At 38.4% G+C, this 14993-nt stretch overlaps 1 protein-coding gene across 1 annotated transcript in view; it reads right to left on the bottom strand.

Annotated features, from left to right (window-relative positions):
* Positions 1–1640: 1640 nt before the first annotated feature.
* The window catches only part of chfr (checkpoint with forkhead and ring finger domains, E3 ubiquitin protein ligase), a 15319-nt gene continuing 1966 nt past the window's right edge, over positions 1641–14993 (bottom strand). The window contains exons 3-18 of the mRNA XM_015383029.1: positions 14000–14099; positions 12701–12810; positions 12554–12613; positions 12284–12466; positions 10843–10917; positions 10550–10709; positions 10290–10444; positions 10010–10172; positions 9636–9841; positions 8381–8500; positions 8136–8219; positions 4885–4955; positions 4615–4702; positions 2184–2291; positions 2035–2107; positions 1641–1830 (exon numbers count right to left, since the gene is read on the bottom strand). Coding sequence (XP_015238515.1) covers positions 1788–1830; positions 2035–2107; positions 2184–2291; positions 4615–4702; positions 4885–4955; positions 8136–8219; positions 8381–8500; positions 9636–9841; positions 10010–10172; positions 10290–10444; positions 10550–10709; positions 10843–10917; positions 12284–12466; positions 12554–12613; positions 12701–12810; positions 14000–14099 — 1799 coding nt within the window. The 3' untranslated portion in view covers positions 1641–1787. The remainder of the gene's footprint in view (positions 1831–2034; positions 2108–2183; positions 2292–4614; positions 4703–4884; positions 4956–8135; positions 8220–8380; positions 8501–9635; positions 9842–10009; positions 10173–10289; positions 10445–10549; positions 10710–10842; positions 10918–12283; positions 12467–12553; positions 12614–12700; positions 12811–13999; positions 14100–14993) is intronic.

Here is a 14993-nt window from a genome sequence, read left to right as displayed (position 1 = left end):
AATTACTTCCAATAAAGTTCAGAAAATTGATCTTTTAAGGATTATAATGAGATTTTTTATTTTGATTATAGGCACAACATGTCTCAGGGTGTCTGATTATGTTTTAGACTCAAGAGTGCGAAACATTTGCATCTATTTTTATGTACAACTAAAGGAAGCTATGTTAGTGTAAAAGATAATTCCCATTGAAAACTGACAGAAACTTTTCTAAAGTCAGCTTTAAATATGTTCTACTTCTTTACGTCCATCACACTAATGACCCATGACAGGGTCAAAGAGGAAGCTCAGATATTATTCATTTTGATATAAAAAAAAGACTCCTTTTAAACTAGGGAAACTATGACAGCCTTAAAAGGATCTTAGTGCATTTATCCATCTTTGCATTCTGAAAGAAATTGTGAACCACCAAATGGCAGATCTGTAGTTTGAAAATAAAACAGCAGCATCGTGTACCTGAGGAGCGATAATAAAAGTTCGATAAGCCGATCAGAGACCCGATAACTAAGCCTCCTGCTCATCTCTATAGGCTTCATACTTTAACAGTTTCAGGATTGTGGAGCTAAAAGACTAGCAGCTGCTTTGAGTTTACTTTGTTTTACCTGAAATCCAGAGGAAAGCTGTGCGTTTCATTATAGATTAACACCTTTAAGATTTCCATTCTGCTCTATATTACATCATCAGTTTGAGATGAATATTCTATTAATCTCACCCTCCTAAGTGACTAGCAACACAATGATCCCTAAAAAAACATGAAATCCTTAAAAAAATAAAAATAAACCTCTTTCCTAACATGTAAGGCCTTTTGATGAGTCCCCTGGTTCTTTCTTTGATTGAATTGTCATTCATTTCAGTAATTCAGTTCCAACATACTATACTTTTTCCTTCCACTCAACTATTCATGTGAGCATACTGCCGCCTTTTTTTTCAATAATGACTTTTTTTATGCGGACCGTCTGTGACCTCTTAGTTGATTGTAACGGAGCATTAAATTACTTTTTATGGTCATTCAATATTTTCTTATTTTGTTTTTCTAGCTTTTCAAGTAACCGTCAACTTGTCAAATTTAGTGTTTTCATTAGTCACAAACAGTATTTATACAAATTAACACTTTAAATATTTAACCAAATAATAGATTTATGAATGACTTTCACTTCTTGAACTGAATTAATGAAATAAATGAACCTGTCCAATAATAAAAGAGGTTTTAAAGAACTGTTTAAACGCAGCAAGTTACGGAAAGCCTTAAATATTCAATTGAGGGTATTCTTTCCTAGAATAATCCTCTCATTAAAAAAAAAAAAGCACATCCATATGACATTATTTTTTTTTTTTTAGCTTTTTAGAGGGAGACTGCATACATGCATACATGGCTGTATTCCATACAGAAGCAGACTGCCTAGCATGCTCCTAAACAAATGAACGTTTTTTTGTTACAAAGGATGATGGCGACGTTAAAAAGGACATTTACCACCTAAATCAATGATTACTTTAACAAAGTTGATTATTCTGAGCAACACTAGAAACCAGTAACTTAAAGGATCAACAGTTTGTTCAACAAGCTCTTTATCTAGGCTGTGCATAGATTCTGTTCTCCTGAGGTCTGGGAGAACGTGGTCGTCATTGGAAACGGACACTGATTGTTAATATGTGCATTATGGTAATTGCATAAGGCAGCTGTCTACAACAGACAGAGGATAGCATATATCATTTGAATTACGATCGTGTTTCACAAGTGCATGATTTATATACATTTGAGTTTGGGAGAAGAACCAACACATGCAGCTCCTTCAGCTCTTGAAACGTGTCTGTTCACAAATGTGGTTGAATTTCCTAAAGTTAGAAAAGAAAGAATTAGCTTTTTATGCAAACGGGCAAGAAGAAAATCTCACACAGAGCTTCAAGGGGAAAAGGCTGTTTATACAAGGTCTCCCTCTAGTGGTAAAACATATATAAACAGGTTCTAACTAATCTAAAGATCAGACATAAAGAGGTGAAACTTCTAGTTTTTTTTCTTCGTTATGTGAAAGAACTTACACTGCATGATGCGCCTTGACCTGTGTGCGACAGTTGCGCCCCCAGTAACAGTCAGGACGAGACGTGACAGAAGCTGAGGATAAATAAACGCTATTGTAACAAAAAATGGATAAGATTGTAAAGAAACAGCAGCAGAGAATTCTCCTGACCTGGCAGTTCGGATCGAGGGATACTCTGGCGGTACTTGTAGGCCAGCTCTTTGAAGGCATGCAGACCGCAGCAGGAGCAGACGATTGTGTTTGCAGAGATGCGGCAATCTGAAAGAGATCCGGCCTCGTCAACAAGAGAATCGCCACGTGTTCCGCCCCAGCAAAACATTTGCTTTAAAAAACATTTGTTACTTTTCACATTTAGTCGCTTTACATAAACTATTTTATTGGGATTTTAAGTGACAAACCAACATGTGAAATATAGAGCTAGTATAAAGCAGAGCTTATTTCAAATCAGGGAGAAAAAGAAAAATTTGATTTTCATCATCATTCTAAAAGTCACAGATTTGGAGATCTAGAAAGTGGATTCTTATGGTTCCCCATTTAAAAAAAAAAAAACTTTAGATCATCAGAGTAGATGGAGAAAATAAAGTTTTTGTCGCAAATCTTAGCTGAACCAAACTCTGGACCTTGACAAGGTTATTTTAACACATACATATTCTTCGATTTAATGCATTGCATTGCTCAACGGGCGAATGTTTAGGATCCTCAAGTGTTAAAATTTCTGCTGAATTTAACAGGTTTTAACTTGTTAAACCATTTTATTGTAGCTCCATCCATCTCAGCTTCAAGTCCAACGTCTTCATCACTGCTGAAGAAGAGCATCCCCCACAACATGATGCTGCCACCACCATGTTTTGTCTTGGATTGGTCAGAGATGGAGCGTTTACTCCAGACATAGCATTGAGCCAGGCGTAGACTGCCATATTTTCAATGGTTGCAAGCAGCTACAGTTCAAACTGTACGAACTAGAGATGCACGATATTGGGATTTTTGCCGATATCCGATATGCGGATATTTTAAAACTCATGTAGCCGATAACCGATGTCGATACCGATGTTAAAGCTGGACAAAAATAAGTAGTCATTGAAAATAGCAGTTTTGTTATCCATTTCTGACACTTTGAAAAATAATATACTCAAATATATTTTCATATGCTGATATCAAATTGATTTTTAAAAACGCGGTATTGAACCATTTTACTTTCAAAATCTCGTGAAATTTCATCGTTCTGTTACAAACTCTCGTGATATTTTTCAAATTCTTGTGAGATTTTGTTCGTAAAATAGATCGATACCGCGTCAATATATCAACATATAAAAATATGGCAATATTTTGTGAATTTTCAGGGGATTTCGTAGCATAACGATGACATATAGCAATATTTCATTAGTAAAAGAGATTGATATGGTGTTTTTAAATGGCAATATATCAGCATATGAAGATATTGTGATATTTTAATGTATCAATATTTTTTCCCTCGTCTTTAGAAGTTTTTAAGTCTGTAAAAAAGAAGTTTTTGAGGAAGAAGAAGAAGTATTTTTATTTTTTTATAGACTTTAGAAACTCAGAAGCTGATCAAATATCGGGTTAAATATCGGTGGGGTGGCCGATGTCCGATATTCAGTTTTAAGGCCGATACCGATAGGGGGCCGATTATATCGTGCATCCTACGAAATTGCAGGATTTAAAGGTTCACAGCTCACAATGTATGTTCTCACACTACTCTGATGTGATCTACCTGTTCCCACCCTTCGTCCAAAAACCACGTCGGACTCGGCGCTGAGAAATGGTGCTGGTCGGACTCATCAATCTGGAAGAAGAACTCCCTTGTTTGCGCATGCGCACTGCAAGAGGTTCTGGTAAATCTATTTGTAGACGCTTGTAGCTCTGCTTCAACAGCAGGATTTGCCCAAAAACTCCTTACGACGGCCGACTATATTTCAATCATGTTTGATTTTCTCCTGACCTCAAGATTCCTGATCGAGAAGTGGTCATGAGAGGCTGATTGCCCCTCGTTACCCCCGTGCACTACATGACGCACAACGAGACTGAAACTTGGCCTGAAAAATTCTCGCACGACTGCCCAAAAAGGGCAAAAAAAACTAAATCGTACAGTGTATGCCCGGCTTTAGGCAAGCAGACCAAAACCTTCCCATTGTAATCTTATCTGACAATTTTTACTAAATGTTACATTAAGTAAAAAGCAAGAGAACGGATTTCAGCATCACTCTGAAACTCTTGACAAGTTGTCTCCTTCAAACTACTCCATAACAGGACTGAGGTTTTTACACTGCTTGATCTCTAACCAACAGAAGATCTGGATGTATACTGGGATTAAAATAAACACATGAGAACTCTTTTTACAAATTATGTGACTTCTGACTGATTTCAGTTTAGGATTGAAGGGGACATGGAATACTTTTTAAAATTTTATATTTTTCCCTCCATTTCACAAATGTTCAATACCTTGTGCTGGTCTATCAGAAAACATTGCAGTTAGATGCTCAGATGGGACGACCACAAAGCATTGTGGATATTTAAAAGGTTTGGTGTGAAAGTGGTTAAAGTATTTCCTCTGGGATCTCACCTGTCAGCAGATACTTTCCCTCCTGTAAGCTTTGCAAAGACTCCTGGAGGAGATCTTTCCATGTCTTCCCTTTAGCAGAAAGGTAGTTCTAATGGAAATGGGAAAACAAATAAAAAAATAAAATAATGTGCAGATATGAGCTTCTATTCTGCTATTGTTTCTCATACAGATTAGCATTTGAAAATTGTTTTTTTCCCCACACTAATTAAATAAGTTCTGAACTTCAGCCAATTCACAGGTCATGAACAGAAACATTGAGGAGTTACCTACCCGTAGAACCTCCGATTCATAGTTATTGCTGTTCAGCACACCGTCCAGACATTTGTCAGTCAGATTAAGCTCTGGAAAAATATAACAAATGTTTCATTGATCAAGACACAACAGGGAATGTGAAAATATCCTGAGATAAATGATGAAAACCTGGGCAGCAATGATGTGAGACTGTAACATCTTTGCACTAATTTGGTGGCAGCAAAGAAAATATTTCTAATTCATTTAATGTGTGGATCAGCTGCTGGACCAAAGACAATGAAAAAGGCAACAGTGGATTTAATTCTTCAATAAATGCTGGCATTATATAATGACTATATAATATAATAATGATAATATAGTGAATCTACGATTGAGGCATTAGTTGCTGTAAAGAAATTACCAATTGAAAAATATGATTTATGCTGATAGCAGGAAGAAAAGTCCTTTGTCTTGAATGCATAACATCTAAATATCTTGTTTTCAGAGTAAAATCATATTTCCCTTAGTGGATTTTCTTACCTGCTCAAATTAAGGGTCAATATAATTATTTCTAGAAATTTAAATTTTGAGATCACCTCCAGGGTGGGTCCTCCCATGCTAATGGTGGCCAATGTCCAAAATTAAATAACAGCCCAGTCAGCATCATATTTAACATTTCCAGGAAATACATATGTGCTTTTGGATATCTGGGTCTCACATCGCCTCTATCAGATTGGGCCCCCTTAAGGGTGAGTCTGGGGCCGCCCACGCCTGCTATTAAGCGTATTTTCCTTCTAAGAAGCTTTTGTAAATCATTTATACACGAGCATGCTCAGGCATACATACAAAAGGAGTTTGGTTGCAGGGTGTTCAGGGATACACGCTAATACTAAATACTAAGCTGCAGCTACACCCTGGATAATATTGCGTAATGACCATAGGTTTTGTCTTCCACACACATCAGACCTAAAGCAGCAGAGGCAACACGAGCAGCTAGCTTACATGCAAAGTCAATGGTTGACGCGCATCAAGGCGCAGCAAAATGTTCCGTAGTGCGTTTTGAGCAGCTGAAGCAGCGCGGCGTGAGCTTCTGAGCATCTGACGCGCTGCAAACGCAGAAGCTGCTGGAGTTGGAAAAATTGATCTTTTGATGCTCGACGCGCCACATCAACCAATCATAGAAGCTGATCTGGGAGCTGGCAGGGAGACAGACACATCACTGATGATACAGATCACTATGATCACTCCTCTGAAACTGTTTATTAACGCCTAAATGAACTTAAAATGCCCAAGTCTGCTGGCAAAACATGTTCTCTTTTATTATCCTGGTGCCTGCAGTTTGGATCACGTACATGAAAAAGGCCTTCCAGCCACCGCGGCAAACCCCAAAGAGGCAACCGGGCCAGAGGCTGCTGTTGAATGGGATTTCCAATGATGGCACACTGCCAGTATACGGGGGTCTGAGGGGCTCTGACAGCGAAATAATATTTGAAAGCAGGATGTAATCTGAATGAACTGGCTACAGAGATTAAGTTTTCATATGGATTTTCTCACTTAAAAACATATTAAAACTACTTCTTACCCACTGATCACAGCATACATAAGATGCTTCAGCCGCGCATCAGAACTAAACTTGTACCAGCATCAAAAATAAAGCAGCACGCAAGTTTTTGCTGCTCTTACTGCTTGCTGTGTGAACGTAGCATAAGGGACACCTGCTGCTCTGGTTCTCTGTCCTTTTCATCTCATACAGGTGTGGAATCAGACTTCTAGAAGTTACTAATTATATTTTGTTTTGTCCATTTTGCTTTTTTGTTTCATTTTCTCTTTTTCTCTCTACCCTTAGTTTTTATCCCTTCTTTCTCACCTCCACTGTAAAAGATTTTACTACCAAAATAATTTCAATTTTCAATAAAGTTGCCATAAGCAGAACCTCACGGTCATAATGGCTTGTGAAAGCAAATCTGTTGGGCTACCAGCTAGCTCTGAGACATCTGTTAGCAAAGCTATATGGCAAAACAATTTTCTGATTATTATATTCTATAAAACACCTGAACTGGCCATTTGTTTAGTTTTTTTTGTTGTTGTCTTTTCTATGCCTTAATGAGAGCAGTGGGCTTTATACTGCCCTGCAAGGCTTTAAACCTGGGTTTGAATGGAGACAAAGCTATTCTCAAGTACATATCAAGGTGCTCATTTTGAGCCTGGATCCATATATATTTTTGACTCTGTTGAGAATCCTGCTTCACAGCAGCAGGTTGAGCCAAACGTACTCAAAATGTGCAGGGTCATCTTTGAGCATACTGTTGCACTTTTCGTTCACCGCAGTTCTTCCAGCAGTCCACACTTTCTCTGCTTTCTTTTTCTCATCGTCTTCTCCTTCTTTCCCATCGCCCAGCTTGCCACAGGTTTGCCTGCTGTGTCTAAAAGTAGCAGCAGAAGCAACCCAGACTGACAGCAGCTCATTGGATAATTTGCATCACGTGTAGCCTGGTCTGGGATGATCCCGAAGGCTTTACCATATTACCAGGAGAAGTGGCGCAAGTGAAATTAGACTGTGCTGTCGTAAAACATGCGGTGCTTTATAAATATTTTAAATCAGGTTGAGTTAGCCAGCAGGTGGGTCCGGACCCGGACAGTGGTCCGCTAATCTGTGACCTCTGCTCTAAACTTTCAATATATGTATAAGACCATGTGCAAATTAAGACAAGATTTTACTGTTTCCCAGGTATTGTTTCAGTTTTTCACTGAAAAAAGGGTGGAAAAAAATACCCTATTTCTGGTAACTGCACTGCAGTGGGAGCTTGAGAAAAATTTATCTCAGCAGCGACGCTTTAGGTGCTTTAGGTGAGTTTTTACTGTCAGACTTGCCATATATGTGGATGTTTAATAGTTAAACATCCATTAACTTTATATCCTCATAGTATTAACCTATCCTATAGATTTGAATAAATTTTTGAGCATGAGTTTTTGGCCCATACTTTACATTCTGTTGTGCGTTTTTGCCAACAGGGGCAATAATGACTCATGAAACCTCATGAAGAAAACAGGAAGTAAAAGCTCGTTCAATTCAATATATTCCCAGTGTGGATAGCTAAACTCATCAGGAAGGACACAAAATGTCCAAACGCTAAAGCTAAACCTTCGCGGTGAGGGCCTGCCTACGCCTCAACAGGTAAGTCAGATGGAGAAGCATCTATTAAAGCTGCTTTATCTCTGTGATTAGTTTCATGTAACAGAAGTAAAAATGAGAGCTTTAAAGGCTATCCAGATATGGACATTATACAAACCACTGAATGGAGCCAAGCAGCCATGACAGCCGATCCTCTGGCAGCCCCAGTACATGTGACAGAACGGCCGCTGGCACAGCATACCTGACAAGACACGAGGCCTCTTAAGCATACTGAGCTTCTACTATCATTAGTAATACCATAAAAAAGTGATATGAGTGTGTAATAATAATTCAACATCCCCTGTGTTGTTAAAATGCACAACTACACATCATTGGGGGGGAACAGGTGAAAGGACGGCTCACATTGTTGAGTGACGACCTGCTGCTGGTTGTTTAGCTCGGCCCGTCTGTCCGGCATCGGCTGAAGGCAGCAGGTGCAGATGAGGTGGCAGCCCTGAGGGGGGCAGCAGTAATCCTGCGGCGCTGCGGGGGAAAGGGTAGTGGATAGGAATCAGACACCTAATACACAGCTAATAAATAGAAAAATTTTGGTCTTTACTAAAAGTCGTAGGGAGGTGGCTGATTCAACCGTTACATTTCTGAATTCTCGCTAGTGGTGCACGACTTTATACGAGTGAATAAAGTGAATGTGATTGGGCGTTTATCAGGAGCAATATCAGGATTGCTGTGGCAGAAGGTTCGCAAGCAAGTTTGGTTGTGGCCGGTTTCTTGAAAGCATCTTGCTAACCAGTTAGCAACTCAGTGCTAGTAGGTTCCCAATGGGAAATTCCATTGGGACCAAGTAGCACTAAATTGGTGACTTAGAAACGACACTGTCAAGGAACGCTATGGACAGAGGAAACATGCAAGAGGAGGAGAGTTTAGTGTCGGAGGTCGTGGAGGAGTCTCCTCAGTCATACATTTTTTATTTAGAGGAGGAAAGCGGGGACGAAGATGTTGTGGAAGAGGACGCCAGGACAGCAGAAGCTTGGTTTGGTGTAGAAGGCTTACAGCCGTACATGTTTGAGCCCTTGCCTCGCAACGCTGCCAGTTCTGTTAGCTCTACGCCTGCTGAAGACACAGACGTTCATCCCTGTGAACACTGGGACGGAACTCAATGGGAAAGGAAATGAATCTTATTTCAACTGTTGCGTATATTAGCTACAACATATGAATCAAGATGCTATGACTGAAAATAATTTGACTGACAGATAACCTGAGCATATGATTGGCCAAATTTAGATGCACAAGCTGACATATAACTAACTGGCCTGCATTAGATAAAGAAAAAAAAAAATAAGATTTTAAGACAGTATTTTTTTTTTTTAAACATAAATTTTCAAAATTTTGGAACAATATCGTCTGATAAAGAGTACATTTATATACATGTTTAAGCCAGAATAATTTTTGATCATTTAAATATGACTTCCCTGTGACTTTAAATCAAAATGGTATGCAAGACAATTTGGAAAAGGAGATAAACACATTTAGCAACTAATTCAATAATATCAGTCACAATATTTTAGCTTCATCAGTAATAATGATTGAATTTCTGCTTTAAATAAGTGATTAGACAGATTTCAGTTTCCATGCAGCCCGAAGTCAAGTCTGAACTCACCATGAGCCGAGGGCGGATCAGAGGACGTGGAGGGCTGCTCCCCTGCTGGCTTTGCCGCCCCGTCTTCACATGCAGGTTTAGGTGGAGGCAGTACAGGTGGCAGAGATGACAGACCAGTGAACCAAAAGTTTGAACCCGAAGCAAACAGAACTTGGCCCATATCCCTCATGTGGCCCGGGCACTGCCGGCACAACACAAGAGGCTGACTGCAGACAAAAAGCACAAAATGAAAAACATCAGAGCTGATAACCACCGGGACCAGCAAGGGTTACAAAAACCAGGCATCTGTGGTGCTGAAAAATTAGTAGCTTTCTTTATATATCATATTGTTATATTCCTATGTTGCACCTTTTTGGTTTGATGACTTGATTTACCTAATGTCTGAAGAGTCGCTGTCATTGTCAGAGAGTTCAAAGAGGTAATCTGAACTGCCCTCCTCATCAGAGAAGGAACGTTCAACTTTAGGTTGCAACATGTCCTGAGTTATCTTGTTCCGGCTGTCCATGCTTTTCAGGTCCTCCTCACTGCGACACTTCTCTGTGGGACAGAAACAGGGACGCTTCGGTTTAAACCAAAGGACTCGGTGAAAGCTGACTTAGAAGCATTTCGATCTCTGTGGGATCGTGTCTCCATCATGTGTGCTTGTGAGCAAACCTGGATGCTGGATGAGGTAGGCCTCCACCAGATTGTTTAGGATGTGGTTTTTACAAATCCTCTCCACAGGGCAGCGGCAGGTGGGACACAGCGAGGAGCGTTCCATCCAACCAGAGTAGCAGGCGGCACAGAAAGCATGCATACAAGGCTGCAAGCTGGAGGCCCAAAAGGAGAAATGCAACATTCACACGTATGCACAGACATGTAGAACAAGAAAAAACATTCAAGCATCAATCCTGGATCTACTCCTAATTTCCCACCTGATGCAGTCATGCAGTAGGTCCTGGCAAATAACGCATGTCAGGGACTCCTCCATTTTGTCCGTTTTCGTCTCTTCCACATGCGGTTTGGACAGAAGGCCTCCCTCAGCGGCTCCTGCAGTCTCTGTACTGCTTCCTGTACCCAGATCTGAGTCTGGACCTGGAAATAGAACAATTCTGTTCGTCATTATTCACTGAGTCTGACATTGACTTTAAAGATAAGGATAAAATGAAAAAGACGATCCGGAACTAACACAGGCTAAAATAAAATAAGTTGGAGCTCAAACACAAACCATCTGTTCTTCTCCTTTTGCATTCTGGCTCCAGGTAGTCTGTGTGCTTTTGTACGGCAGAGGCTGCATCCTTGTCTTCACCCGATGAGGTGGAGGGACAAAAAAAACACTCATTAGAAGCACAAATTTCAAGTTTTATGTTGTGATATTATGTGATAGAACAGTGACTGATTTGAAGTGGCAGCATTATGATGTGGGGAGGATTTTGTTTTTCCAGCTGGAACAAGAATGTTTGTCATGAGTTAAAAGGATGATAGAACAAGCTAAATACTTTAGGGGGGAAATGAAAATTTGAGATTTTACTTGCATCAGTTTATAAAAATATTTAGGGTTGAAAAAATTAATTGTGATTAATTGATTATTGAAATAATCATCAACTAATTTATTAATCAATTAATCGTTAACCGGCGTATAGAGCCTTTAAAACATGCTTTTAGCTGACAGAGCAGCCCACTTTGAGCAGTGATTATACCAAGATTGTAGAAAAACTATATATACATTTTGCATTTAAGATTAAAAAAACCTTTTCGTCTGTCAACATGCTCCATCTAGAACTCAGTTGAAAAATGTTTTGTTTCACCTGGTTTAATTTCACAAAAAAAGTCTTCTATAAGGAACCTTTGGCTATCAGATTGTTCGTCAAATAAAAAATAAAAAAATCAACAGATTAATCGATTTGCAAAAAAACAACTTAGTTGCAGCCCTAGAAATATAATTAATTAATAATTAATATTACAAATCCCTGCGAAGAACACAATATTTATTTGCAGCAGTAGTCTAAGTATGCTGCACTTTGTCAGTAGTTTATGCAGCCGGTTGGATGGAGAAAACACGTCACCCAGACTGCCGTCCCAACGATTCTAGCGTTAAAAGAGTAAAATGACCAAGAAACATGTGGATTTATCACCAGATATATCATCATCACACTTACTTTCAACAAGATGTAAAAATAGAAAATTGATAAATTTTTGTAAAGCACTTTACCTGCGATGTGCAGGAAGACTAGAACAGGGTTTATGCAGAAATTAACTAATCTAATTCAATGCTTTTTAATGCCCTTAGAAATAATTTTAACACCATCAACAGGCTCCATACATGTCCAGAATTCCTCATAACGAAGCCACTTTTGTTGTAAATTGCATTTTTCAATTTCTAGCTTTTTCTCCGCCTCAAGTTTTTTTTCTGAAGCTTTTCAGAAGCAGCTCCGTTCAAACACGCCGAACCAGTTATATCTGATTAAATTATTTTTATAAACTTTTTTTTTTTCAAATAAAGCATTTTAAATGCCACAATAATCACATTTGATGAACTTTAATGCCAATTAAGGCCTTAATTTAAAAAATAATAAATCAATGACTTTTAATGATTTTTAATGACCCACGGAAACCCTGTAGAATCTAGCAGAGCAATGCACGGTTTAAACTAACCAAAGAAAACGTACCAAAAGCTGAAGGGGGGCCAACAGATGAGGGGTTCTCAATGCAGTAGTGGGAGGCTGAGGTTGAAGGCTGAGGTTCCTCCTGAGATGGATCCAGAGGAGCTTTTGTGAGCATTACAGGTTCCACAGAGAGGGACATCTCTGACGTCAGAACAGGGGAGACACTGTAGGCTGGTCTCTCTATGTCTGGAGTGGGTTAGAAGATTAACATATAAAAGAGTAACAGCACATGATGTGATTAATGAGCCGTTTCTAGGTTATCTAAATACTCACTGTGACTGTCCTCTGGGAGAGCTTCCTCCATGGTTAAAGAGTGGTAAACGTAGGCAATGTCTACAGAGGGACAAAACCTGATCAGCGTCTTTCACATCAACATTTTTATATCAATAAATCAGCATCGGGTTACTCTGAAGTTCTTACTGTGTTCTGGTTCACTCTTCCTGTACACAAAGTAGATGACATCACCATTCTGCAGAACGTGAGTCTGCTTCTTCACCACTTTGGACGAGTTGATCACTGTGCCGTTAGTGCTGCACAAAGATTCCAACATATAGACACAAATATTTTCTTTCATTTAGAAAGCAAAATGTGGATTCAAATAAAAAGGACACATCACATTTATTATTTTCACTTTACTTAAGCAAATAAGGGCGACAGAGTTTAGGAAAAGTTCTGAGTTATTTCAACTGTTGACTGTTAATTGCCAATATTGGGCTCTACTGGTATAATTATGGAGTGAATTTTATTCCATTATTAAAAAAAGCCAAAAAATAAAACCAATAAAAACATTTTACTGAAATTTAAATTTGAAAAAAACAAAACAAAACAAAACAAAACAAAACACTGTGTTAAGATGAAGCTTTGAGAAACTATATATATATATATATATATATATATATATATATATATATATATATATATATATATATATATATATATATATACCGTAAATTCTCTAATATAGGCCCGGGCCTTTATTTCACTCAAGTGCATCGCGGTCCAGGCCTTTATTGGATAGAGGCCAGTATTAGAGACAGGCCTCTATTGCTATTTGAGCAAAACAGACTACCAGTGGAATGAATAAAAATGAGATTTTGTGTCTATTTGAACCTATAAAACACTAGGTTCATTTATTGAAAAAGTACAGTTACCATGTCTCGCTTGGTTTGAAGTAAAAAAAATATATAAAAATCCTCCAATTCTGTTTAATTCTCCTCCTCAGTTTCCTCCTCCTCTTCATCTCTCCCTTTATTCTCCTCATCACTCGCGCTGCTCCTCCTGTTCTGCTGCGTGTCTGTTCTCTTCCTCGCGCAGACGGGCAGCAGCAGGGCTTGTCGTTCAGCTGCGCAGGGCTGTGGTACTTGTATGTTACTTACTACCACAAGTATAATGTTGAGGTATGCCCAGAAAAAACGTTTATAGCCCCGGCCTGTATTAGAGACCGGCCATTATTTACCTCCTCTGACAGCGAGACCGGCCATTATTAGAGACCCGGCCGCTATTGGAATACAGGCCAATATTAGAGAATTTACGGTATATATATATATATATATATACATATACACACACACACACACCGGTATATATATATATACATACATACACACACACACACACACATATATATATATCTATAAAATGAGTTCCAGAGTTGTATTTATGTGTATATTATGTTTATAATAAACAAATGAAGCAAGATGAATACTTCAGGTACAGTACCTGGTGTCTTCAAGCCAAACCCGCCCTGAGTGTTCATCTTTCACTATCTTGCAGTGTTCCCCTGAGACAAGTTTATTGGCTGGAAACGACAGATAGCACCCTGGAAAACATATAAACAAGAGCTTCACTAGTTTCATGTAAGACTATTTACTTTGAATAAACAACAAAACAAAAATGTTAAAATATTCACTTTGTTCTGCCTCTAAATTTCATTTTAACATTAAACAATAATTGATACTATAAGCGTTATAGAAACTAAGGACGGAGTAGGGCTGTAAATCACTCCCATCATGGCATTTTGATTCAGTATAAATTTCCTGACCCAACGATTTGATTATTTTCGATACTCAAGAACACAGCACGATACGATACATTTCGATTAATTGGTTCATTCGTTTTTTTACCTTACAGGCTAGACAATGTTTCAAGTTTGAAATAAATCAAGGAAAGCTGTAATATCGTTATGCCTTTTATTTGAGAAACAAAAGCAAATAACAGAAGCAGGAAGCGAGGTAGGAGGGCAAAATAGGTTTAGCTCCACCGCAGCACGGGAGTCAGAATTACATCCAGGAGCAAATTGATAAAAATAGACTGGAGGAAGAAAAAAAAAAAACATGAATCGAAACACTTGAGTAGCCCTGTCATGATAACAAATATTGCTGAACGATTGTCTCAAAAATTATTGCGATAAACGATAATATTGTTTGAAGACCTTTTTACACTGATTTAATGGAAATGACGTAATAATGCATGCGATTTCCTGACAAAGATAAACACACTTTATTTTCAACAGAACACTTAACACTGGAACTGGTTAACAAAATAAAATCAAATGGACTCTCAGTCTCTGTTAACTAAGAATACACTTGAATAAAAACTAAATGCAAGATAAAACCACAGTGGAAATAAAAACTACATTCAACCAAAAGATTACATATAATGAAATCTGTATATCATTAGATTTTAAGACAGATAGGCAAAACTGCCATTTTAT

Source organism: Cyprinodon variegatus, unplaced genomic scaffold, assembly GCF_000732505.1.
Source record: "Cyprinodon variegatus isolate N-32 unplaced genomic scaffold, C_variegatus-1.0 Scaffold273, whole genome shotgun sequence".
NCBI lineage: Eukaryota > Metazoa > Chordata > Actinopteri > Cyprinodontiformes > Cyprinodontidae > Cyprinodon > Cyprinodon variegatus.
The sequence above is the reverse complement of the archived record's forward strand: the minus strand, read 5'-3'. Positions and strand labels throughout refer to the sequence as shown.